Consider the following 23974-nt stretch of genomic DNA (forward strand, 5'->3'; position numbering starts at 1 on the left):
ACTCAGACACACTGGTGACGTACTCACAGCCGATTAGCATGATGCAGATGGAGAAGATCTTCTCAGGGTTGGTGTTGGGGGAAACGTTGCCGAAGCCCACGCTGGTCAAGCTGCTGAAGGTAAAGTAAAGCGCTGTGACGTATTTATCCTTGGTGGAGGGGCCGGAGGCAGGGTCTGTGTCGTTGTATGGTTTACCAATCTGTTCAGCCAGGTTGTCCAGCCAGCCGATCTTCATGCCTCCGATGCGGGCCGAGTTGGTGCGCTCCGCGTTGCCGATGGCGTACCAGATACAGGCCAGCCAATGGGCAATGAGGGCAAAGGTGCACATGAGGAGGAAGAGAACGGCGGCGCCGTACTCTGAGTAGCGGTCCAGCTTCCGCGCCACACGCACCAATCGCAGCAGCCGAGCAGTCTTCAGCAAGCCAATCAGAGTGGTTGTCTGGGGCTGAGAGGAGAGAGGTTCAATGTACAAACAAAGCAATTAATGTAAAAGAACAAGAAGATTTATGAGAGAGTCTTTGTTGAATCGGTACACTGACCAACACTGCAAAAAAAAGGACCATTACTACACATAGATGTAAATGATCCACCTTCTCCATGCATCTCACCTCATCAGAGCCAGAGCGGAATATGAGCAGGTCAAAGGGGATGGCTGCCACTATATCAATGAGGAACCAGCCTTTGAAGTAATGCTGGGCGATGCGCCCCGGGTGGCTGACCACCTCGTCATTGTGATTGACATATGTGGTCCGGAAGTTGATGAGAATGTCCACGATAAACATGACGTCCACCACCAGATCCACCACGTTGAGGGGGTTGCAGGTGTAGCCACAGGAGCGCCGGAGCTCGTCCTCCATCTCGTTGAGCAGGAAGGCAGCGGAGTAGGGGGTAAAGACGGCCGTGTAGATGACCAGCAGGAGGATGACCCAGTCCCACACCGCCTTGAAGGGACTGTAGTGGAGGATGGTCCACTTGTGGATGCGAGGCGCCTGGAGCTTGTACTCTGGCAGGACATCAGCCCCTAGGGACAGTACCTAAACGGGGAGAGGGCAGAGATGGTCAGAGAGTCCTGCTGAATCTAGATTAATCATGGGCAGTAAAAGTGAAACAGAATTGAAACGGAATATCTTCACAATGGCCCCTCACCACCCTGCTGAAAAGGCCTTGATTAGAACCCCAAGAATATGAGATGCTAAGCCAAACAGCCTTAGCCAAATGGAAAGCAGTATAAGAAATGGGAAAGAGAGTGAGTCATGTCAGAGAACTGTGCCGGGAAACCCGAGGGACGTGGGTTCAGAGAACCAGAGCAGAAGGCAGTTCAGAAGAGAGGAGCAGAACAGGACCTGATATTGTCTTTGTTGTGCCCTTTGGGGGAAGGAAGGGGAGCAACTGTATTCTGTCTAACTACCTACTGTGTCTGACACCGCGGGCCTTCAACCCACATGCCTATCACCTCAGCACAACTAGAACAGCAGCAACAAAAAAACACAACAACCCTCCATTAGCTGTTCAAGCCCTGTCACAAATCAATCAGAGTTAATGTGTATTCCAGAGTGAGTGACAAAGAGGGAGAAGGAGTGTGTGTGTGTGTGTGTGTGTGTATGTGTGTGTATGTGTAATACAATGCAATGAGTGTAAATGTTCACACAAACATCCCTTAGTCTCACAGCTAGCCAGTCATGTTGTCATGAAGACAATTATGTCCTGGAGTATAAACAATATCTGTCTCAATGGACTCAACACAAACAATGTAGAAGCCAACGCACAGCTTTTCACAAGACAAATATCTACATGGTTGACGGGGGTCTGATTTCTGAGTGTTCAACACAGTCAGTACAGCCAAGTAGGAACCAAATCAACTATAATAACCAGTATGTAAATTATAGGTGCAAATTCAAATACAGAGAGGACCTTAGTGATTGTGTTCTCATAGTGACGGCACAGACCATAATATTACCTAAAAATTTATATTTTCCTCACACACCATCATCGAAACCACAGTATCTGAATGGACAACAATAACCCATAAGAACACACTCACATAGACCATTTCAATCAGTCTGAGCCTAGTGCTCCTACTAACCGGTACAACGATGAGAGCCTCCATATCCAGGAGCTCCAGTCTATCCTGGTCCCGACCACAGCAGCAGCAGGAGGAGGAGGAGCACGACACCCTGGTCCCCCTCAAATTCCCCAGCAGCCCACCCTGCCTCCCCCGGAACATATAGGTCCTCCCCTGCTCCATCCTAGCCCACTATGTCCAGCACAATGCTCCAGATCAGCTACCCAGTGGCCCAGTGCCTATGTGCCCAGCTCTAACAGACCACTGCTGGGGAGTGGACCCTCTCTGGCTGCCTGGCTGTCTGTACCCTTATCCCCCGCCCCACACCGCTCACTGGCCTTTTAAAAGACCCTGCTGCAGCTCACCTGCCACACCATGTGACCCCCTGCACTGTCCCTCGGCCAATGGCAGAGCAGGGTAAGTGCCCTAATTTACAAGCAAATCGAAGAGGGATTGTTGCAAAGAGCTGGGTGATTTTGGTTTATTTTCACTTACACCTTTTGTGAGTGCTTGTGTAGGAGGGCAGTATTGGTCAAAACTGTCTGTGTGCTTGACGTAGAGGCTGTATGGATGACCAAGGATGTTCTCTTGATAAGTGTGTGAATTAGACCATTTTCCTGTCCTGCTAACCATTCAAAATGTAATGAGTACTTTTGGGTGTCAGGGGAAATGTATGGAGTAAAAAGTACATAATTTTCTTTTGGAAAATAAAAGTAAAAGTAGTCAAAAATATAAATAGTTAAGCAAAGTACAGATACCAAGAAACTACTTAAGTAGTGGTTTCAAGTATTTTTACAGCTCTGGACATAGGCAGACCATGGTGCACAGTGCTCTCTGATATCACCCATATGGGCTCCCGAATGGTGCAAAGGCCCGGCATCTCAGTGCAAAGAGAAGTCACTACAGTCCCTGGTTCGGTTCCAGACTGTATTACATCCGGATGGGATTGGGAGTCCCATAGGGTGCAGCACAATTGGCCCAGCGTCGTCCGGGTTTGGTCGGGATAGGCTGTCATTGTAAATAATAATTTGTTCTTAACTGACTTGCCTATTTAAATAAAGGTTCAATAGAAAATAAATAAAAATCTGTTGTTGTCTCACTCAAGATTCATGACAGTTAACATGTGCTGCAGGTTAGGCTGGTGCAACCTCCCTGATCAACATGTGCTGCACACTAGGCTGGTGCAACCTCCCTGATCAACATGTGCTGCAGGCTGGGCTGGTGCAACCTCCCTGATAAACATGTGCTGCACACTAGGCTGGTGCAACCTCCCTGATCAACATGTGCTGCAGGCTGGGCTGGTGGAACCTCTCTGATCAACATGTGCTGCAGGCTGGGCTGGTGGAACCTCTACAGTCAACATGTGCTGCAGGCTGGGCTGGTGGAACCTCTACAGTCAACATGTGCTGCAGGCTGGGCTGGTGGAACCTCTACAGTCAACATGTGCTGCAGGCTGGACTGGTGGAACCTCTACAGTCAACATGTGCTGCAGGCTGGACTGGTGGAACCTCCCTGATCAACATGTGCTGCAGGCTGGGCTGGTGGAACCTCCCTGCTCAACATGTGCTGCAGGCTGGACTGGTGGAACCTCTACAGTCAACATGTGCTGCAGGCTGGGCTGGTGGAACCTATACAGTCAACATGTGCTGCAGGCTGGGCTGGTGGAACCTCCCTGATCAACATGTGCTGCAGGCTGGGCTGGTGGAACCTCCACAGTCAACATGTGCTGCAGGCTGGGCTGGTGGAACCACCACAGTCAACATGTGCTGCAGGCTGGGCTGGTGGAACCTCCCTGATCAACATGTGCTGCAGGCTGGGCTGGTGGAACCTCCACAGTCAACATGTGCTGCAGGCTGGACTGGTGGAACCTCTACAGTCAACATGTGCTGCAGGCTGGGCTGGTGGAACCTCCACAGTCAACATGTGCTGCAGGCTGGGCTGGTGGAACCACCACAGTCAACATGTGCTGCAGGCTGGGCTGGTGGAACCTCTACAGTCAGCAGGCTGGGCTGGTGGAACCTCCCTGATCAACATGTGCTGCAGGCTGGGCTGGTGGAACCTATACAGTCAACATGTGCTGCAGGCTGGGCTGGTGGAACCTCCCTGATCAACATGTGCTGCAGGCTGGGCTGGTGGAACCTCCACAGTCAACATGTGCTGCAGGCTGGGCTGGTGGAACCACCACAGTCAACATGTGCTGCAGGCTGGGCTGGTGGAACCTCTACAGTCAACATGTGCTGCAGGCTGGGCTGGTGGAACCAACACTGGCTCATACTACTTTGCATGTATAGTTTGCATAACTATGAACATAGCCATGGTGACAGAATAATCTGTAAAAACACACAGCAGTACCAGGGTGCCCTTGCTGCCAACCCTCTCCAATATCCCTACTTAGCTGGATCACAAAATACAGGAACATTAAATGCGGCATGTTCAGTGCTACAAGGTTTTTTCCCTACTAAATAACCTGAGTACAAGGTGAAAGCTTCCTATGACAATTTCCATCTCTTTCCAGAACATCTGATCTCTCTCAACCCTCACATCTTTGATTCTTAAATAGAAAAGATGTTCAGACTCAAAGTAAGAGAACAAACCTGTAAGGCTAAAGTCCCCACATACAGTCAGTCCTAGAGGTGGTAAAATGACACCACATGGTTAGTCTCCTATCGATTCCCATCCAGACTACACACTGCCCACTTACCACTCTATGACCCAACTCTCATCCAGTCCAGGGGGTGCTGCTCCAGTAGTCAGTAAACTAATCTAATACAGGGAATAGTAGGACTGAGCTTTAATTAAATGGATAGTTCAGTTAATGCATTTCTTACCCTGAATAAACCATTTGAAACAACAAACTGAAACGATTGACTGAAGACTGGGGATGTCAAAATGCACTGCAGAACCTCTCATAGCAGAGCATTTAAAGTACTGTACAGATGTAGGATCTTCATTTTAGCCAGTTCGATACAGCAGGAAAATAACTCTGCAGCAACAGGAAATGTGAATTATTATGTGGATTATAATTAATGGCATTTCAAAGTGGAAATTATAAACTTCAGAAGCCTTTTTAAACCTTAAATACACAACACGCTTTACATTTTCTGCATTGCAGGAAAGTTCTCCTGCAACAGGATGATGAAATGAAGATTGTACACCTGCAGAACTGTTTGCTACATACCGTATGAAAGGAGACCTGACTGCTGGGGGCTACATCGGCCTCAGGACCTTAGGCCTTATTGCTACCAATGTTTGTGGCTAAATGAGGCTTGTGATTCCACGTGTCACTGTGCTCTTTCTCTGACCGATGCGCTCTCTTACCAACGATCAGGATTCTCCCCCTGAGGACTGAGTTTAACATCTAACATGATGAACCTGTGGGAGCAAGCTGAGGGATGGGCAGTGTGCGTGTGTGTTACCCAGATTCACTCATCTGGGTAATTTCAGATTATTGACATCATTTCCAGTCCTGTTTCATAATGACAGCCTGAATAAGATCCATGCTGTCTGCACCACAATGTTTTACCCAAACCACTCAGGGCTTATAACAGTTAACAGTCCTTATTGGAAAATACAATGACATCTGACATAGAATACAACAAATACCTTTTTAAAGATTAAAAACAAACACTAGCTATTTGCATAAAGAACACCTAACTATGTTAATACTTCAGTAACAATCCAGTAACAATGGAATTAAAAACCTCTGACACTAGTGTTATTTCATACACCAAAACAAACACCTTGCAGGCACTGTGAACTGTTCTCTTTAAATTAGAATACTCATTTTCAGAACAAAATTACATTTGATTCATGCTAATCAAATGAACATTCCAAATTCCAGAGACCAAAAAGTACCCTGGAGCCCACAAAACATCAACATAATTATCACTTATGAAAAAAAAGTGGGTGACAAGTGACACAAGACAAATTATGACGACAACAAGGTGACAACAGCACTAACAACATCCGTCACTGTCCCTGCCTCACTGTCAATATGGAGGATGGAGCTAGGTAGCCTGCTACGAACCACCAGATGACCATGAGGGTAAGAGGAGAGGCAGAAAAGGACAGGAGTGAGACAGGAAGAGAAAGAAATAAGAGAATAGGGAGTGAGAGAGTAGAGTTGGAGTACTCACAGGTTGGAGTTTCTGTTTCAGGCTCATGTTGAGGAGTGTGGCTGGAAGAGAGGGCGGGAGAAAACTCTCCCTCTCCCTCTGCACCCGGCAGCCCAGCCCTCACAGCTGGAGCCCCGCGGCAACACTGCTGCTAATACAGTATGCACAACACACTCACACTTACATACAAACACATACATACAGTACACTCAGACACAAACAGAGACACACACACAAATGCACACAAACCTATAGCTAACACAAACAAATACAGTATACGCAGAATCATGAAGCATGTTTTCATTTAGAAAAACAACGTCTGGAGCAGTGGATGCTGCTGAAGTGAGGACAACTCATAACAATGGCTGGATGGATGGATGGAATGGTATTCAACTGTGTGTTTGATGTATCTGATACCATTCCATCAATCCCACTCCAGCCATTAGCACGAGCCCATCCTCCCCAATTAAGGTGCCCCCAACCTCCTGTTGTCTGGAGTTATTTTAGTAAGAATTGTTCTACCCTACAGACTTAGTCAGAGACAGGGGGCGCAGTAGGGGGAGATGTAGGGTCTGTCTCTCTCACTGACTGACATTCACCATCTGTCCCTCTTCTACGGAAGAGGGACAGTCAATCACATAATGTGCTTAATCTTACGCAGACTAATCAATACCAGCAAAGATCAATGACAGGGATTATTTCCCTCTTTTTGTAAGGCGCAAATCGAAATTCAATTATAAAAGAGGGGATTACCAAGAAGCCCAGTTGCGTGACGAGACATAACCCAGGCAAAATCCTACATGTATTCTGTACTCATAATAGATAAGGTAACTGCCATGTTGACTGCTTTTTCAGACCATTTATTTTGACCAATGAATACTTGTTTAGTAGTTAGCCTCTGTAATGTGCTCTTGCAGTGATAACGATCAGTTTGACCTAAAAACAGACCATTATGTCATGGTGGAGATTTTCCTTGTTCAGAACATTGTAGCTCTTCAAACGATACAGGGATATGATAAGAACAACATGTAGAGAGAATGGACTGGAGGTGGAGAAAAGGAGAAAGGGAAGAACCAGAGAGATAGATGAGAGAGGTGATGGAAGATAATGACTGACACCTTGTAGACACCAACAAACATAAAGGAGATAGTGGAGGGCAGACAGACAGACAGACAGACAGACAGACAGACAGACAGACAGACAGACAGACAGACAGACAGACACAGACAGACAGACAGACAAGAGAGAGAGAGACCTCTGCTGCCCTCTACTTCCATTAGTACCAGAGGCCAAGGTCATCGTAAGTGTCAGGCCGCGCAGAGGGCCGCTCGATATCCCCCTGACTCCCAACGCCTCCCCTTCCAGCATCACCAGAGGGCTGCTCGATACCCCCCTGCCTCCCAACGCGTCCCCTTCCAGCATCACCAGAGGGCCGCTCGATACCCCCCTGCCTCCCAATGCCTCCCCTTCCAGCATCACCAGAGAATAGGGCTGTTACGGTGACCGTATTACCATCACACCGGCAGTCACGAGTCATATGACCGCAGTCAAATTCCATGTGACTCTAGTCACGGTAACTAGGCTTCTCAAAGCTCTGATGCTGCTGATGGTCATTAGCAGCCAACCAAACTTGCTAACTGCTTGGTACTGAGCCCTTTATTGTCCCTCTAGTCACTCTGACATCAATGCAAATGTTATCAAAAATAAAACACTTCATGAGAGCCCATGAGCTCATGTTGAGCAAAATTTCTATAGGCTATGCAATTGTGTGAGAAAACAGTTTTGATGGCCTCTATTAAAAAGAGGAGGAGCCCATCAGCTTTCTATAGGCTAGGCGTACTATATTTATTTATCAACTTTCCTAATATTAAGCACACTGCTTCGCTTTACCACAGGAGTATAGTCGACCTGGCTGGCATGAAAAGGAACCACGGGAAAAGCGTTTTCCATTCGCTAATTAAGTGCATTGATTACATGTATTTTTCCCCCTGCCCCTGTTCCGAGACAGGTGCATGATAATGGTCCATTCTAAATCAAAACAAATTTCACCAATATGCTATTTAGTATATGTAAAGACAATATTAAATCAAGAATAGTCTGATGGGTGACAAATCTGACCATAACTCTATCCTCCTAATTCCTGCCTACAAGCAAAAAATAAAGCAGGAAGTACCAGTGACTCACTCAATATGGAAGTGGTCAGAGGACCAGATGCTAATAAGAAATCCCTCTATGCCCTCCAACGAACCATCAAACAGGCAAAGCGTCAATACAGGACTAAGATTGAGTCATACTACAGTGCCTTGCGAAAGTATTCGGCCCCCTTGAACTTTGCGACCTTTTGCCACATTTCAGGCTTCAAACATAAAGATATAAAACTGTATTTTTTTGTGAAGAATCAACAACAAGTGGGACACAATCATGAAGTGGAACGACATTTATTGGATATTTCAAACTTTTTTAACAAATCAAAAACTGAAAAATTGGGCGTGCAAAATTATTCAGCCCCCTTAAGTTAATACTTTGTAGCGCCACCTTTTGCTGCGATTACAGCTGTAAGCCGCTTGTGGTATGTCTCTATCAGTTTTGCACATCGAGAGACTGAAATTTTTTCCCATTCCTCCTTGCAAAACAGCTCGAGCTCAGTGAGGTTGGATGGAGAGCATTTGTGAACAGCAGTTTTCAGTTCTTTCCACAGATTCTCGATTGGATTCAGGTCTGGACTTTGACTTGGCCATTCTAACACCTGGATATGTTTATTTTTGAACCATTCCATTGTAGATTTTGCTTTATGTTTTGGATCATTGTCTTGTTGGAAGACAAATCTCCGTCCCAGTCTCAGGTCTTTTGCAGACCCCATCCAGAATGGTCCTGTATTTGGCTCCATCCATCTTCCCATCAATTTTAACCATCTTCCCTGTCCCTGCTGAAGAAAAGCAGGCCCAAACCATGATGCTGCCACCACCATGTTTGACAGTGGGGGTGGTGTGTTCAGGGTGATGAGCTGTGTTGCTTTTACGCCAAACATAACATTTTGCATTGTTGCCAAAAAGTTCAATTTTGGTTTCATCTGACCAGAGCACCTTCTTCCACATGTTTGGTGTGTCTCCCAGGTGGCTTGTGGCAAACTTTAAACAACACTTTTTATGGATATCTTTAAGAAATGGCTATCTTCTTGCCACTCTTCCATAAAGGCCAGATTTGTGCAATATACGACTGATTGTTGTCCTATGGACAGAGTCTCCCACCTCAGCTGTAGATCTCTGCAGTTCATCCAGAGTGATCATGGGCCTCTTGGCTGCATCTCTGATCAGTCTTCTCCTTGTATGAGCTGAAAGTTTAGAGGGACGGCCAGGTCTTGGTAGATTTGCAGTGGTCTGATACTCATTCCATTTCAATATTATCGCTTGCACAGTGCTCCTTGGGATGTTTAAAGCTTGGGAAATCTTTTTGTATCCAAATCCGGCTTTAAACTTCTTCACAACAGTATCTCGGACCTGCCTGGTGTGTTCCTTGTTCTTCATGATGCTCTCTGCGCTTTTAACGGACCTCTGAGACTATCACAGTGCAGGTGCATTTATACGGAGACTTGATTACACACAGGTGGATTGTATTTATCATCATTAGTCATTTAGGTCAACATTGGATCATTCAGAGATCCTCACTGAACTTCTGGAGAGAGTTTGCTGCACTGAAAGTAAAGGGGCTGAATAATTTTGCACGCCCAATTTTTCAGTTTTTGATTCGTTAAAAAAGTTTGAAATATCCAATAAATGTCGTTCCACTTCATGATTGTGTCCCACTTGTTGTTGATTCTTCACAAAAAAATACAGTTTTATATCTTTATGTTTGAAGCCTGAAATGTGGCAAAAGGTCGCAATGTTCAAGGGGGCCGAATACTTTCGCAAGGCACTGTATACCGGCTCAGACGCTCGTCAGATGTGGCAGGGCTTGCAAACTATTACGGACTACAAAGGGAAGCACAGCCGTGACCCCAGTGACAAGAGACTACCAGACAAGCTAAATAACTTCTGTGCTCGCATCGAGGCAAGCAACACTGAAGCATGCGTGAAAGCATCAGCTGTTCTGGATGACTGTGTGATCACGTTCTCCGTAGCCGATGTAAGAAAGACCTTTACACATGTCAACATTCACAAGGCCAGATGAATTACCAGGACGTGTACTCCATGCATGCACTGACCAACTGGCAAGTCTTTAATACCCTGACCGAGTCTGTAATACCAACATGTTTCAAGCAGACCACCATAGATCCTGTACCCAAGAACACCAAGGTAACCTGCCTAAATGACTACCGGTCTGTAGCCATGAAGTGCTTTGAAATGCTGGTCATGGCTTACATCAACACCATTATCCCAGAAACCCTAGAGCCACTCCAATTTGCATACCGCCCCAACAGATCCACAGATGATGCACTCTCTTTTGTACTCCACACTGCCCTTTCCCACCTGGACAAAAGGAACACCTACGTGAGAATGCTATTCATTGACTACAGCTCAGCGTTCAACACCATTGTACCCTCAAAGCTCATCACTAAGCTAAGGACCCTGGGACTAAACACCTCCCTCTGCAACTGGATCCTCGACTTCCTGATGGGTCGCCCTCAGGTGGTGAGGGTAGGTAACAACACATCACTCTCAGGGGTGCATGCTCAGTCCCCTCCTGTACTCCCTGTTCACCCATGACTGCAGGCCAAGCACGACTCCTACACCATAATTAAGTTTGCTGAAGATATAATGGTAGGCCTGATCACAGACAGTGATGAGACAGCTTATAGGGAGGAGGTCTGAGTCCTGGCAGTGTGTTGCCAGGATAACAACCTCTCCCTCAATGTGATCAAGACAAAGGAGATGATTGTGGACTACAAAAAAACAGAGGTCCGAGCACGGGTATGGTAACTGCTCGGCCTTCGACCACAAGGCACTACAGAGGGTAGTGCGTACAGCCCAGTACATCACTGGGGCCAAGCTTCCTGCCATCCAGGACCTCTATACCAGCCGTTCTCAGGGGAAGGCCTAAAAAATTTCAAAGGACTCGAGCCACCCTAGTCATAGACTGTTCTCTCCGCTACCACACAACCAGAGGTACCGGAGCTCCAAGTCTAGGTCAAAAAGGCTTGTTAACAGCTTCTACCCCCAAGCCATAAGACTCCTGAACAGTTAATCAAATGGCTATCCAGACTATTTGCATTGTCCCCACCCCACCCCATTTTTACACTGCTGCTAGTCAGTTTATTATCCATGCTTAGTCACTTTATCTCTACCTACATGGACTCTGTACCAGAACCCCCTGTATATAGCCTTGCTACTGTTATTTTATTGTTGCTCCTTAATTATATTTATATATTTTTTTCTTCTTTAAAACTGCATTGTTTTAAGCATTTCCCTGTAAGGTCTACTACAACTGTTGTATTCGGCGCATGTGACAAATAAGATTTGAATTAATTTGATTAGAGCCTAACTGACATACATACACGGAGCATAAGTTTCAAGTTTGGGGAAGATAATCTTTACATGCATTATCGCATTTCCGTCATTTTCGATAAGTGTTTTCCCGCTAATTTGATTGCATTTTGGAACATTTACACTTATTGACTACTGCCATGTGCATTAACATAGGCTAGTGATTTTGCTGTTCGTTAGGCCTACTCATCTTCTTGGCTGACGAAAATATGGACTGTTCTAAACATCTTCAATATGCACTTCGGAATTCATACAGTTGCGTCCCCGATGTGTCTTCACTTGTAGCCCCCTTCTTAGATGAAATGCCTGTGAGAAGGACCCACTCACATGACAAGCATTGGCAAATAATCCTTGAAATATCTGAGAGAGCCATGTGAGTGAGAGGTGTTTCGGAGCACGGCAGCCAGGAATTATAATTATTATATTCAGCCTAAGGGCACAACGGCCACTTTGGCCTTCAAAAGGCATGGATTTTTTAGGGGGCAATACTACCACACAAGGGGGATGCCGCCGGGAAATCCGAGGCCTGGTTAGAATATTATTAAGTGTTTGTCAAATTGTGAATGAGACTGGTTAAGTGTGTAGCCTGCACAATAAACAAATCAGAGCTCATGTCTTTCAAGTGCCTTTTTTCAAATCATAATTTGAGTCCCATCATGCAGCCTGAGAATGTATTAAAAATCAAAACATTTGCCCAACATTTGTATCGCCACTAAAGTTGCATAAATAACTCTAAATTAAGCGTACAGGAGGACCACATTCTTTGTTAACCGCTCAACACAGAATAGCCACATGTAAGCACTCCCTCAAATAGTTTAGGAAAAATATCCTTTCCATTTTATTAAGCTACGTTCAACTGCATTCTTCATACTATTAAATGTAATGCCACAGAATTTGAAGCAAATCTTGTCTGTTAACTAGTGTAGCCCATATCAGGGCCTAACATAAGGACAACTCAGAGTATGCTATTCTGTTTTTCTGAAATAGACTACATTTTCTTCAGACCCGTTTAAAATAAATTATGAATTTATTGTGATGGTGTAGGCTATATTACATGGATATATCAGACTTTTTGTCACGCCCTGACCTTAGTATTCTTTGTTTTCTTTATTATTTTGGTTAGGTCAGGGTGTGACATGGGTGATATGTGTGTTTTTGTCTTATTCTAGGGTGTTTGTACCGTCTAGGGATTTTTGTAGATTTATGGGGTTGTTTTCATTTAGGTGTTTATGTTGGTCTATGGTCGCCTAGATTGGTTCTCAATTAGAGGCAGGTGTTTATCGTTGTCTCTGATTGGGAACCATATTTAGGCAGCCATCTTCTTTGGGTATTTCGTGGGTTATTGTCTATGTGTAGTTGCCTGTGTCTGCACTCGTTATCATAGCGTCACGGTCGTTTTTTTGTGTAAGTGTTTTTCATTAAAGAAGAATGTATTCTAACCACGCTGCGCTTTGGTCCACTCCATACGACGATCGTGACACTTTTTTTTAAATGTACATGTTCCAAAGGAATGCGTCGGTGGCTTGTAGGCTACAGTATGCATGGAAGCCAGGAGATGCTAAACGTCTTTATGTTAATTAACGGTCAATTACTGTGAGACCGGCAGTTATTTGCATGACTGCCACCGCCCTACCAGAGCAACATGTTTCCTAACCACCCACCTTGACCCCTTCCACCCCTGCCAGCAACACACACAGACACATGATAGCAGAAAAGCTGGAATACTCACACACAGTCACTGATGAAAGTGGGAAATAATCGTGGGAACGGGAAGTAGAGGGAGGGATTGAGTATGAACTGCACGTCTTAACAATAGGGCTCAAGCCACATACTGTATATCGTGCTCTGATATTATGAAATATATATATATTATACATTATACACACAGTCGTGGCCAAAAGTTGAGAAGAACACAAATATTAATTTCCACAAAGTTTGCGGTTTCAGTGTCATTAGATATTTTTATCAGATGTTACTATGGAATACTGAAGTATACAGTGCATTGCGAAAGTATTCGGCCCCCTTGAACTTTGCGACCTTTTGCCACATTTCAGGCTTCAAACAAAGATATAAAACTGTATCTTTTTGTGAAGAATCAACAACAAGTGGGTCACAATCATGAAGTGGAACGACATTTATTGGATATTTCAAACTTTTTTAACAAATCAAAAACTGAAAAATTGGGCGTGCAAAATTATTCAGCCCCCTTAAGTTAATACTTTGTAGCGCCACCTTTTGCTGCGATTACAGCTGTAAGTCGCTTGGGGTATGTCTATCAGTTTTGCACATCGAGAGACTGACATTTTTTCCCATTCCTCCTTGCAAAACAGCTCGAGCTCAGTGAGGTTGGATGGAGAGCATTTGTGAACAGCAGTTTTCAGTTCTTTCCACAGATTCTCAGCTGTAGATCTCTGCAGTTCATCCAGAGTGTTCATGGGCCTCTTGGCTGCATCTCTGATCAGTCTTCTCCTTGTATGAGCTGAAAGCTTAGAGGGACGGCCAGGTCTTGGTAGATTTGCAGTGGTCTGATACTCATTCCATTTCAATATTATCGCTTGCACAGTGCTCCTTGGGATGTTTAAAGCTTGGGAAATCTTTTTGTATCCAAATCCGGCTTTAAACTTCTTCACAACAGTATCTCGGACCTGTCTGGTGTGTTCCTTGTTCTTCATGATGCTCTCTGCGCTTTTAACGGACCTCTGAGACTATCACAGTGCAGGTGCATTTATACGGAGACTTGATTACACACAGGTGGATTGTATTTATCATCATTAGTCATTTAGGTCAACATTGGATCATTCAGAGATCCTCACTGAACTTCTGGAGAGAGTTTGCTGCACTGAAAGTAAAGGGGCTGAATAATTTTGCACGCCCAATTTTTCAGTTTTTGATTCGTTAAAAAAGTTTGAAATATCCAATAAATGTCGTTCCACTTCATGATTGTGTCCCACTTGTTGTTGATTCTTCACAAAAAAATACAGTTTTATATCTTTATGTTTGAAGCCTGAAATGTGGCAAAAGGTCGCAAAGTTCAAGGTGGCCGAATACTTTCGCAAGGCACTGTAATTACAAGCATTTCATTTCAAGTGTCAAAGGATTTTATTGACAATAACAGGAAGTTGATGCAATGAGTCAATATTTCCAGTGTTGACCCTTCTTTTTCAAGACCTCTCCATTCAGCCCTGGCATGCTGTCAATTAACTTCTGGGCCACATCCTGACTGATGGCATCACATTCTTGCATAATTAATGCTTGGAGTTTGTCAGAATTTGTGGGGTTTTGTTTGTCCACCCACCTCTTGAGGATTAACCACAAGTTCTCAATGGGATTAAGGTCTGGGGAGTTTCCTGGCCATGGACCCAAAATATTGATGTTTAGTTCCCCTAGCCACTTAGTTATCACTTTTGGCAAGGTGCTCCATCATGCTGGAAAAGGCATTGTTCGTCACCAAACTGTTCCTGGATGGTTGGGAGAAGTTGCTCTTGGAGGATGTGTTGGTACCATTCTTTATTCATGGCTGTGTTCTTAGGGAAAATTGTGAGTGAGCCCACTCCCTTGGCTGAGAAGCAACCCCACACATGAATGGTCTCAGGATGCTTTAATGTTGGCATGACATAGGACTGATGGTAGCGCTCACCTTGTCTTTTTTCCAGATGCCCCAAACAATCAGAAAGGATACATCAGAGAAAATGACTTTACCCCAGTCCTCTGCAGTCCAATCCCTGTACCTTTCGCAGAATATCAGTCTGTCCCTGATGTTTTTCCTGGAGAGAAGTGGCTTCTTTGCTGCCCTTCTTGACACCAGGCCATCCACCAAAGGTCTTCACCTCACTGTGCGTGCAGATGCACTCACACCTGCCTGCTGCCATTCCTGAGCAAGCTCTGTACTGGTGGTGCCCCGATCCCGCAGCTGAATCAACTTTAGGAGACGGTCCTGGCGCTTGCTGGACTTTCTTGGGCGCCCTGAAGCCTTCTTCACAACAATTGAACAGCTCTCCTTGATGATCCGATAAATGGTTGATTTAGGTGCAATCTTACTAGCAGCATTATCCTTGCCTGTGAAGCCCTTTTTCTGCAAAGCAATGATGACGGCACATGTTTCCTTGCAGGTAAGCATGGTTGACAGAGGAAGAACAATGATTCCAAGCACCACCCTCCTTTTGAAGCTTCCAGTCTGTTATTAGAACTCAATCAGCATGACAGAGGGATCTCCAGCCTTGTCCTCATCGACACTCACACCTGTGTTAACGAGAGAATCACTGACATGTCAGCTGGTCCTTTTGTGGCAGGGCTGAAATGCAGTGGAATTTTTTTTGGGGGGGGATTCAGTTCATTTGCATGGCAAAAAGGGACTTTGCAATTAATTGCAATTCATCTGATCACTCTTCATAACATTCTGGAGTATATGCAAATTGCCATCATACAAACTGAGGCAGCAGACTTTGTGAAAATTAATATTTGTGTCATTCTCAAAACTTTTGGCCACGAGTGTACAGTACTAGCCAGTTTGGACACACCTAGTCATTCAATGGATTATATTTTTACTATTTTCTCCATTGTAGAATAATAGTGAAGACATCAAAACTATGAAATAACACACATGGAATCATGTAGTAACCAAAAAAAGAGTTAAACAAATCAAAATATATATATTTTGTGAGATTCTTCAAATAGTCACCATTTACCTTGACAGCTTTGCACACTTATCATTCTCTCAACCAGCTTTACCTGGAATGCTTTTACAACAGTCTTGAAGGAATTCCCACATGTGTGACATCTGTGGCATTGTGTTGTGTGACAAAACTGCACATTTTAGAGTGGCCTTTTATTGTCCCCAGCACAAGCTTATTGATATGCCACACCTGTCAGGTAGATGGGTCATATTTGAACAGGAGAAATGCTCACTATCAGGGATGTAAACAAATGTGTGCACAACATTGTAGAGAAAGAAGCTTTTTGAGGGTATGGAACATTTCTGTGATCTTTTATTTCAGCTCATTAAATATGGGACCAACACTTTACATGTTGCGTTGATATTTTTGTTTCGTGTACATTATCTCTAAAACAAATTGTTGAAATCGTCAAATATCAGTTGGAAAGGTACAAGGTTGGGGTAAATTCCATTTTCAATTCCAGTCAATTCAGGAATTCTCTGAAATTCCAATTCTCTTCAATGCTTTTCAATGAGGACAATTTGGAATTGAAACGTGGTTTACTTTCTGAATTGACTGGAATTTAAATGGATTTGACCCCAAACCTGGGAAGGCAACATAATTAGCCTGTAGAAATCCAGTCTGTTTGTGCTAACATTTCACTCCTTGCCACTCCATGTCCTGCCAAACACGATGATTTTTCCAGTCTAATTATCTTCTAGATGTGTGAACTTGTTGGTGAGGGTGAATAAAAAACAAACACCACAGCTCATATCATTTGAGAGTACATGTGTGTGGTATTTATAGTGATCAGCAGCTGAGGACTCTACCAGGAGCAGGTTGGGAGGAAGTGGAGAGGGAGGCATCTATTGGCCCGATCAATTTTTCCATTGGTAGGAACTAGAGGCACACCAAATTGCCTCCCATGTGCACCCAGTGAGCAAGACAGGTGTAACATGCGTTGTTTGAAGGAGAACAAGGCGCAGCGTAATTTGTGGTCATCATATTTATTTAAATGAGAACCAGCAATAAAATAACAAAGTGAAACCAAAACGAACGTACCATTCCGTAGGCTACAAGAGCTGTACAAAAACAAGATACCACAACATAGGAAAAAGGCTACCTAAGTACGATTCCCAATCAGAGACAACGAGACAGCTGCCTCTGATTGGGAACCACACTCGGCCAAACACAAAGAAATACAAAACATAGAACGCCCACCCCACATCACACCCTGACCTCACCAAATAGAGAAATAAAACGGTGACAACAGGGGGCATTGACACGGCAACCTAAAGCGCTCACCTCTCACTCAGAGCAATGCTAACATTAGCAGCAAGTCCAACTGCCCGTTCACAGTCAATCAACTCAATTCTGATTATATAAACCCCCGTTATAACACTCAAATGTACTCTCATAAGACATGTATGTTCACCTGACACACACACACATCTAGTAATACCACAAAAATCCCTAATATTGAGTCACATTATTCCACTTGTAGTGGACAAGTGAAGTCAGGGCAGCCAGGGTTAGCGTGTGGGTTCATCTGGCTGGTGGCCACTCAGACTGTCCCACCACAGACATGTGGGTCAGTGTGCTACGCAGTGGTGTTGTGGGGCCAGCTCACTGCGTTAGTGTTTCCATGGCATTACAGGTTATGACAATGTACTCAAACTTAGTGTGATGACATGTGGGTGTGAAAAGTTATTCTGCTGGCACAGATGTCACACTATGGAAGGTGGGATCTTTCTTTCACACATACAAACTGCCTTTTCCCCATTCTCCCTCTTTCATATACATGCAGAGAGACAAGAGCATATAGTACAGTAGTGATGCTAAATAACATCTCCATAGATGTAGCCAACAAAATGTTCATACAGGAGATAATATCCTCTTACACACTACATGAAGAAAAGTATGTGGACACCTGCTCGTCGAACATCTCATTCCAAAATCATTAGCATTAATATGGAGTTGGTCCCCCCTTTGCTGCCTAAACTGCATCCACTCTTCTGAGAAGGCTTTCCACTAGATGTTGGAACATTGCTGCGGGGACTTGCTTCCATTCAGCCACAAGAGCAATAGGGAGGTCGGGCGCTGATGTTGGGCTATTAGGACTGGCTCGCAGTCACCGTTCTAATTTATCCCAAAGGTGTTTGATGGGGTTGCATTGGGGCAGGTAGCGTTCTCCTGGCATCCACCAAATCCAGATTTGTCCGTCTGACTGATAGATAGTGAAGTGTGATGCATCACTCCAGAGAACGCGTTTCCACTGCTCCAGAGTCCAATGGCGGCGAGCTTCACACCACTCCAGGCGACACTTGACACTGCGCATGGTGATCTGGCCAGTACAGTACATGCCATTTACGTAGTAGATGTTTTTATCCTAAGTGGCAACAGTGAATCTTTATATTTTCGTAAGTGACCCCAGTGGAAGTCGAACACAATCTGGTCTTGCTAGTGCCATGCTCTTATGAACTGAGCCACATACAGGACAACTACAATACACAAGTACAATACATAGTACAGTACAGGTGGAAGATATATGATCGTCATCCCCATGAGCGTACCACCCTCCTTCAGGCCATGAATGAATCATGTAATGCCATCAATCCAGGCTTTGTCAGGCTTGGATTCTCCATGCCAAAAGGTTTTTTCCCCAGGTGCATGAACAATGAGTACATTTACTGCGATGTCGATGAGAACCAATGGCCAAATGCTCAAGACAGGCTTGATGCAAACTAATGCTGTTTCTTTCATTTGATTACAGTACACCTATGTTGTAATTATATCTGAACAATACAGACATTTTATTAATCAATTGTGAAAGGTCACACATGGGATAGAAATGATTGAAATTTGATGTTCAGTCAATTTCAAAAGATAGTGCAAGTGTATTGTCTAATGTGAAAACAGTACTGTAGTATATTATATTCAAAGGGCATTTTGAAACATGTATCTATTGGATTAACTAGCTGTTAAAATAACTACATTGAAAATGTATTAATATAGTGTGTTTTGATTATTAAATAAATGTTCATATGGTATCTGACAGTACATGTATATGTTGGATGAATGGTTGGGTGGTGAAAGATGCATTCAAACTAAATAAATGCACAATAACACGTTTTATGAGACTTGCCCTGTTACAAGTGTTACCAGTTTGGAGTTTTGTTTTAAGAAAATTCACCACATACTTTTGAAAATAGCACCAGTGACTGAAAAAAAAGTGAATTGTATATACTGTATTTCGTTCCTGTTTGTGTGTTTGTGTGTGTGTGTGTGTGTGTGTGGATGCATGTGGAAACACTTGAGTGACATGCAGCTGCTTCTTCAGCAGAAAGCCACCACTTCTCAATAACCCAACGTTCCTTTTACACAACAACCTGTGTACACAGTATCGCACATACCGTTCTGAAAAAGCTCACTTTAAAAATCCCTTAATATTAGCAGAATACAGGTAGAGTCAGGCAATCACATGGTTGTGTGATATGAGTGCTAGTGAGGACCATGTGTCTCACCTGTGTGACATGTGTGACCTTCTCTGTGACATCTCGGTGGCGGTCCTTTACTTTGCTGGGAGCGATGATCTCGATCTCAGTGGGCGAGGGCGATCGCAAGAGGTCGGAGGCGAAACTGAGTGTGAGGGGGTTACGAGTGCTGGTCCTGCGAGTGCTGGTCCTGCGTCGCATCAGGTCCGAGTCTGAGGTGGAGCTCAGAGTACCGGCCTTCAGGTCTGCACACAACAACACTCATCTCTCATTGCTGTGTCTATCTACTTTCAACGACTAGTTTACATATTATATTATCATTCAAATCCTTTATTTAAACTGCAAGTAACACATTCAGAACTAAAAATATAATGTGTTATAATGCAATTATCATTCCTCTAGGTGAGAAACATCTTGGTTTATACTGAGCAAAGCATCTAAGTGAGAAAGATACAGAGAAAGTGTATTATCTATTTCACTTGTTTTGGCAATGTAAACATATGTTTCTCATGCCAATAAAGCCAATTAAATTGATAGAGTAATGAAATGAGAGGGAGTGTGTTAATGCATTGCGGGGATGGATGTATTCCTCTACATTATGTCCCTGGGGTAGATGGGACGTCCACAGCCCTACACTCCATAGCCCATAGTATTAGCTGTGTGATGAGTAAAGGATGGCCTCTGAGTGACTGGGACTCCTATAGACCTGGCACACACACACACACACACACACCCACACACACCCACACACACACACACACACTATAGGTTAGAGACATTGATTAGTGACCCTGCTGCTGCACATGCTCAGTGCTTGAGGAATGGGAGTGAGGATTCACATTTTCTAGAGAACAGAATACCTCCAACAGGCCCAGGTAGCTTTGGCTTGGTTTGTTTTGATTCAGATGGAACTGTAAGAGGAGACAGCCACATTTCTTCCTGTCAGAGGGGGTACAAAAATGGCAACAGACTACACTTATGTCTGGGTACACACACACACGAACTCACTGCTGTTGGAGTGTGGGTCTCCTGGTCGGCCCGACTCGGCCCTCATGCTGCCGAGGTCATCCAGGGAGGAAGCTCTGCGGAGGCTGCCGACAGTCTCTCTGGAGCGGCTCCGGGGCAGGACCGTCCTGGGGAAGGCTGCACTGGAGAAGGGGCTGCTGGGGAGGAAGGGCACGCTGGGTTCCAGCCGCTCTGACAATAGGGACAGCAGTTTGGGGGAGTAGTGGCTTGCAGGCTGGGAGAACTCGTGGTCCTGCTCTATCAGCGCCTCTGTCTCAGACTGCATGCAGCTCTCCTTGGACGGGATACGGAACTCTTTCAGAGGGATCTCTTCACTGTTGGGCTGAATTAGGGAAGGAGGAAGAGGACAATCATAGGTTAAATATTGTACTAGATTTCTACTTACTGCTAAATGTATGTGACTGAAGCTATATTCATTACAAAACATAAGAGATACAGGAACTGAGATAATCAAGATATATTATATGTAAGGTCATATTTAGATGAGTACTGTGTGTGTATGGGAGTCTCTGGCCACCTTACCTGTAGGCAGTCCACCACCACCCCCTCAAACTGGTCTTTGGCGAGGGAAGACCGACGCATTGCACGTACCAAAGGCAGTCTCAACTTCAGCCTGCGACTCTGCCCTGAGAAACCACAGAGTGCTTATACATACACTTTACATAAATACACCTACACTACCAGTCACATTCTGTATGTTATAACACAGCTACATTCAACATGGAATAAACAGGTTGATGCAGACAGACAGTATCACACACACACTTCCACACTGACCTGCCCATACCCAGCCCTGGGCCACCCTCTGTCTCAGACCTGGTTTCTTGAGGGAGGGGTCAATGATTTCCTGGAAGTTGAGGATGAACATGATGACCTGTCCCTCTGCTTTCTTCACAGGAACAACATCAATCAGACAGGGCCTGCAGGTCCCTGCAGGGGGGAGAGACATAACATTATAAAGCTGCTAATGGCCATCCGAACCTGGGCTCAAAGGTAACTAAGTAGACTTCGGGACAGCTCAAGTAACTATAAATATTGTTTAATCTTATCTGACTGTGCTTTCTTTAACACTGAACACATTTAGACAGTCTCAGGTTTCATGGTTGGTGGGCTGTTACTGCCATCTCATTTCAGTTTTGTGTGGAGAGGCCTTTCAAACAGCAGTACAGCCTTGTAGTTTCTTTCCATGACTGGATGTTTTCCCAGGGCATTTATGAGACCCTCCTTTCTGTTTAAGTGAAGCCAGGGTAGGGGCTGTCAACATGTCCTAGCATAGGAGAAACAGATAGAGAATAAGACCAATCAAAATGTAGACAGACTGTAGGAAGAGGGGAGGGAGAGAGCGGGCGAGAGGGAGAGCTAGAGAAAGAGAGAGAGGAAGAAAAAAAGCAAGAAAACTACAGAAGAGAGGGGAATAGAGTGGCATATCAATCGTAGTACTGAGCGATTAGTAGTAGGCGTCAATGAAACAGACCGAACAAGTAGATGTGCAATGGATTATAGTCATTGTAGTTAATTACCATGTTTTATGCACTAAACTATGTAGAATATCAGCTTGTTCGAAACTACAACTCCCCACTACAAGTTCTTGAAATGTTCCGCATTGACCTCTGCAGCAGAGGTAACTCGTCCTTTCCTGCGGCAGTCCTCATGAGAGCCAGTTTCATCATAGCACTTCATGGTTTTTGCGACTGCACTTGAAGAAACGTTGAAATTTTCCTCATTGACTGACCTTCATGTCTTACAGTAATGATGGACTGTCGTTTCTCTTTGCTTATTTGAGCTGTTCTTTCCATAATATGGACTTGGTCTTTTACCAAATAGGGCTATATTTTGTATACTACCCCTACCTTGTCACAACACAACTGATTGGGTCAAACGCATTAAGAAGTAAAGAAATTCCCCAAATTCACTTTTAACAAGGCACACCTGTTAATTGAAAGGCATTCCAGGTGACTACCTCATGAAGCTGGTTGAGAGAATGCCAAGAGTGTGCAAAGTTGAAATCAAGGAAAAGGCTGGCTCCTTTGAAGAATCTCAAATATAAATATATATTTTGTTTTGTTTAACACTTTTTTGGTTACTACATGATTCCATGTGTTATTTCATAGTTTTGACATCTTCATTATTATTCTACAATGTAGAAAATAGTAAAAATAAAGACAAACCCTTGAATGAGTAGGTGTGTCCAAACCTTTGACTGGTACTGTAGGTAGAAGCTTACGAATAACATTTTGGGTGAGTTTGGACATTTACAAGTGAATGTGAATGAGAGACATTGTGCAAATGAACAAAGTTTGACGCATGCTTGTTAGAAGGAAAAACAGTACTGGCTCAGGAGCAGCATGTGTACATGCTGTGTCTGTGTGGAGTCCGGAGTCGCTACAGCAACGGACCTGCCTGCTCTGCTCTGAGAAAATGGGGGAGGAGACGGGCCGAGAACAGAGAGGCGAGAAAACGCAAGGAAATCAAAAGACAGCAGTGGCAGTGGTACAGATAACTCATCCAAAGGGCTTTGACTTCTCAAACTTGACAGAAAGCTAACACAATATGATGCCCCGTCACCTTATTAATTCAGCACTTACTTAGATACTGTGCATTCGGAAAGTATTCAGACCCCTTCACTTTTTCCACATTTTGTTACGTTACAGCCTTATTTGTCCGCATCTATCTACACACAATACCCCAGAAGGCCAGAACAAAAACTTGTAGCAAATGTATTAAAAATAAAAAAACAGAAAAATCACATTTACTGTAAATAAGTATTCAGACCCTTTACCTCAGTAATTTGTTGAAGCACCTTTGGCATTGTTGACCTTCAATATAAAACACAACCCCGTCAATACACAGACGGACTCACCTGTTCCTGCTTACTTCCATTGTGCTATAACAAACAAACAAACATGTGACTGGCTCAACTGTTCTGGGGAACTACGGTAAGTCTCATAATGTAAAATAATGTGACTGTCACGGTCGTCATAACGATGAGACCAAGGCGCAGCATGTGATGAATACATTCTTCTTTTATTTAAAAAAAAATAACACTTAAAAGAAACTAACAAAACGAACATGACACTATAACCACGGGTGCTGACATGCAACTACACATAGACAATTACCCACAAAACCAAAATGGAAAATGGCA

General features: G+C 44.2%; 1 protein-coding gene across 2 annotated transcripts in view; it reads right to left on the minus strand.

Moving 5' to 3' along the window:
• LOC118936242 (potassium voltage-gated channel subfamily H member 6-like) overlaps positions 1 to 23974 on the minus strand; it is a 40309-nt gene that overhangs the window by 9149 nt on the left and 7186 nt on the right. The window contains exons 3-9 of one of the 2 annotated variants that reach the window (XM_036938790.1): positions 21607 to 21759; positions 21352 to 21455; positions 20812 to 21151; positions 20664 to 20714; positions 19834 to 20048; positions 609 to 1034; positions 28 to 445 (exon numbers count right to left, since the gene is read on the minus strand). In XM_036938790.1, the coding sequence (XP_036794685.1) occupies positions 28 to 445; positions 609 to 1034; positions 19834 to 20048; positions 20664 to 20714; positions 20812 to 21151; positions 21352 to 21455; positions 21607 to 21759 (1707 nt within the window). The remainder of the gene's footprint in view (positions 1 to 27; positions 446 to 608; positions 1035 to 19833; positions 20049 to 20663; positions 20715 to 20811; positions 21152 to 21351; positions 21456 to 21606; positions 21760 to 23974) is intronic. The other variant, XM_036938791.1, reaches the window with a different exon arrangement.

Source organism: Oncorhynchus mykiss, chromosome 12, assembly GCF_013265735.2.
Source record: "Oncorhynchus mykiss isolate Arlee chromosome 12, USDA_OmykA_1.1, whole genome shotgun sequence".
Taxonomy (NCBI): domain Eukaryota; kingdom Metazoa; phylum Chordata; class Actinopteri; order Salmoniformes; family Salmonidae; genus Oncorhynchus; species Oncorhynchus mykiss.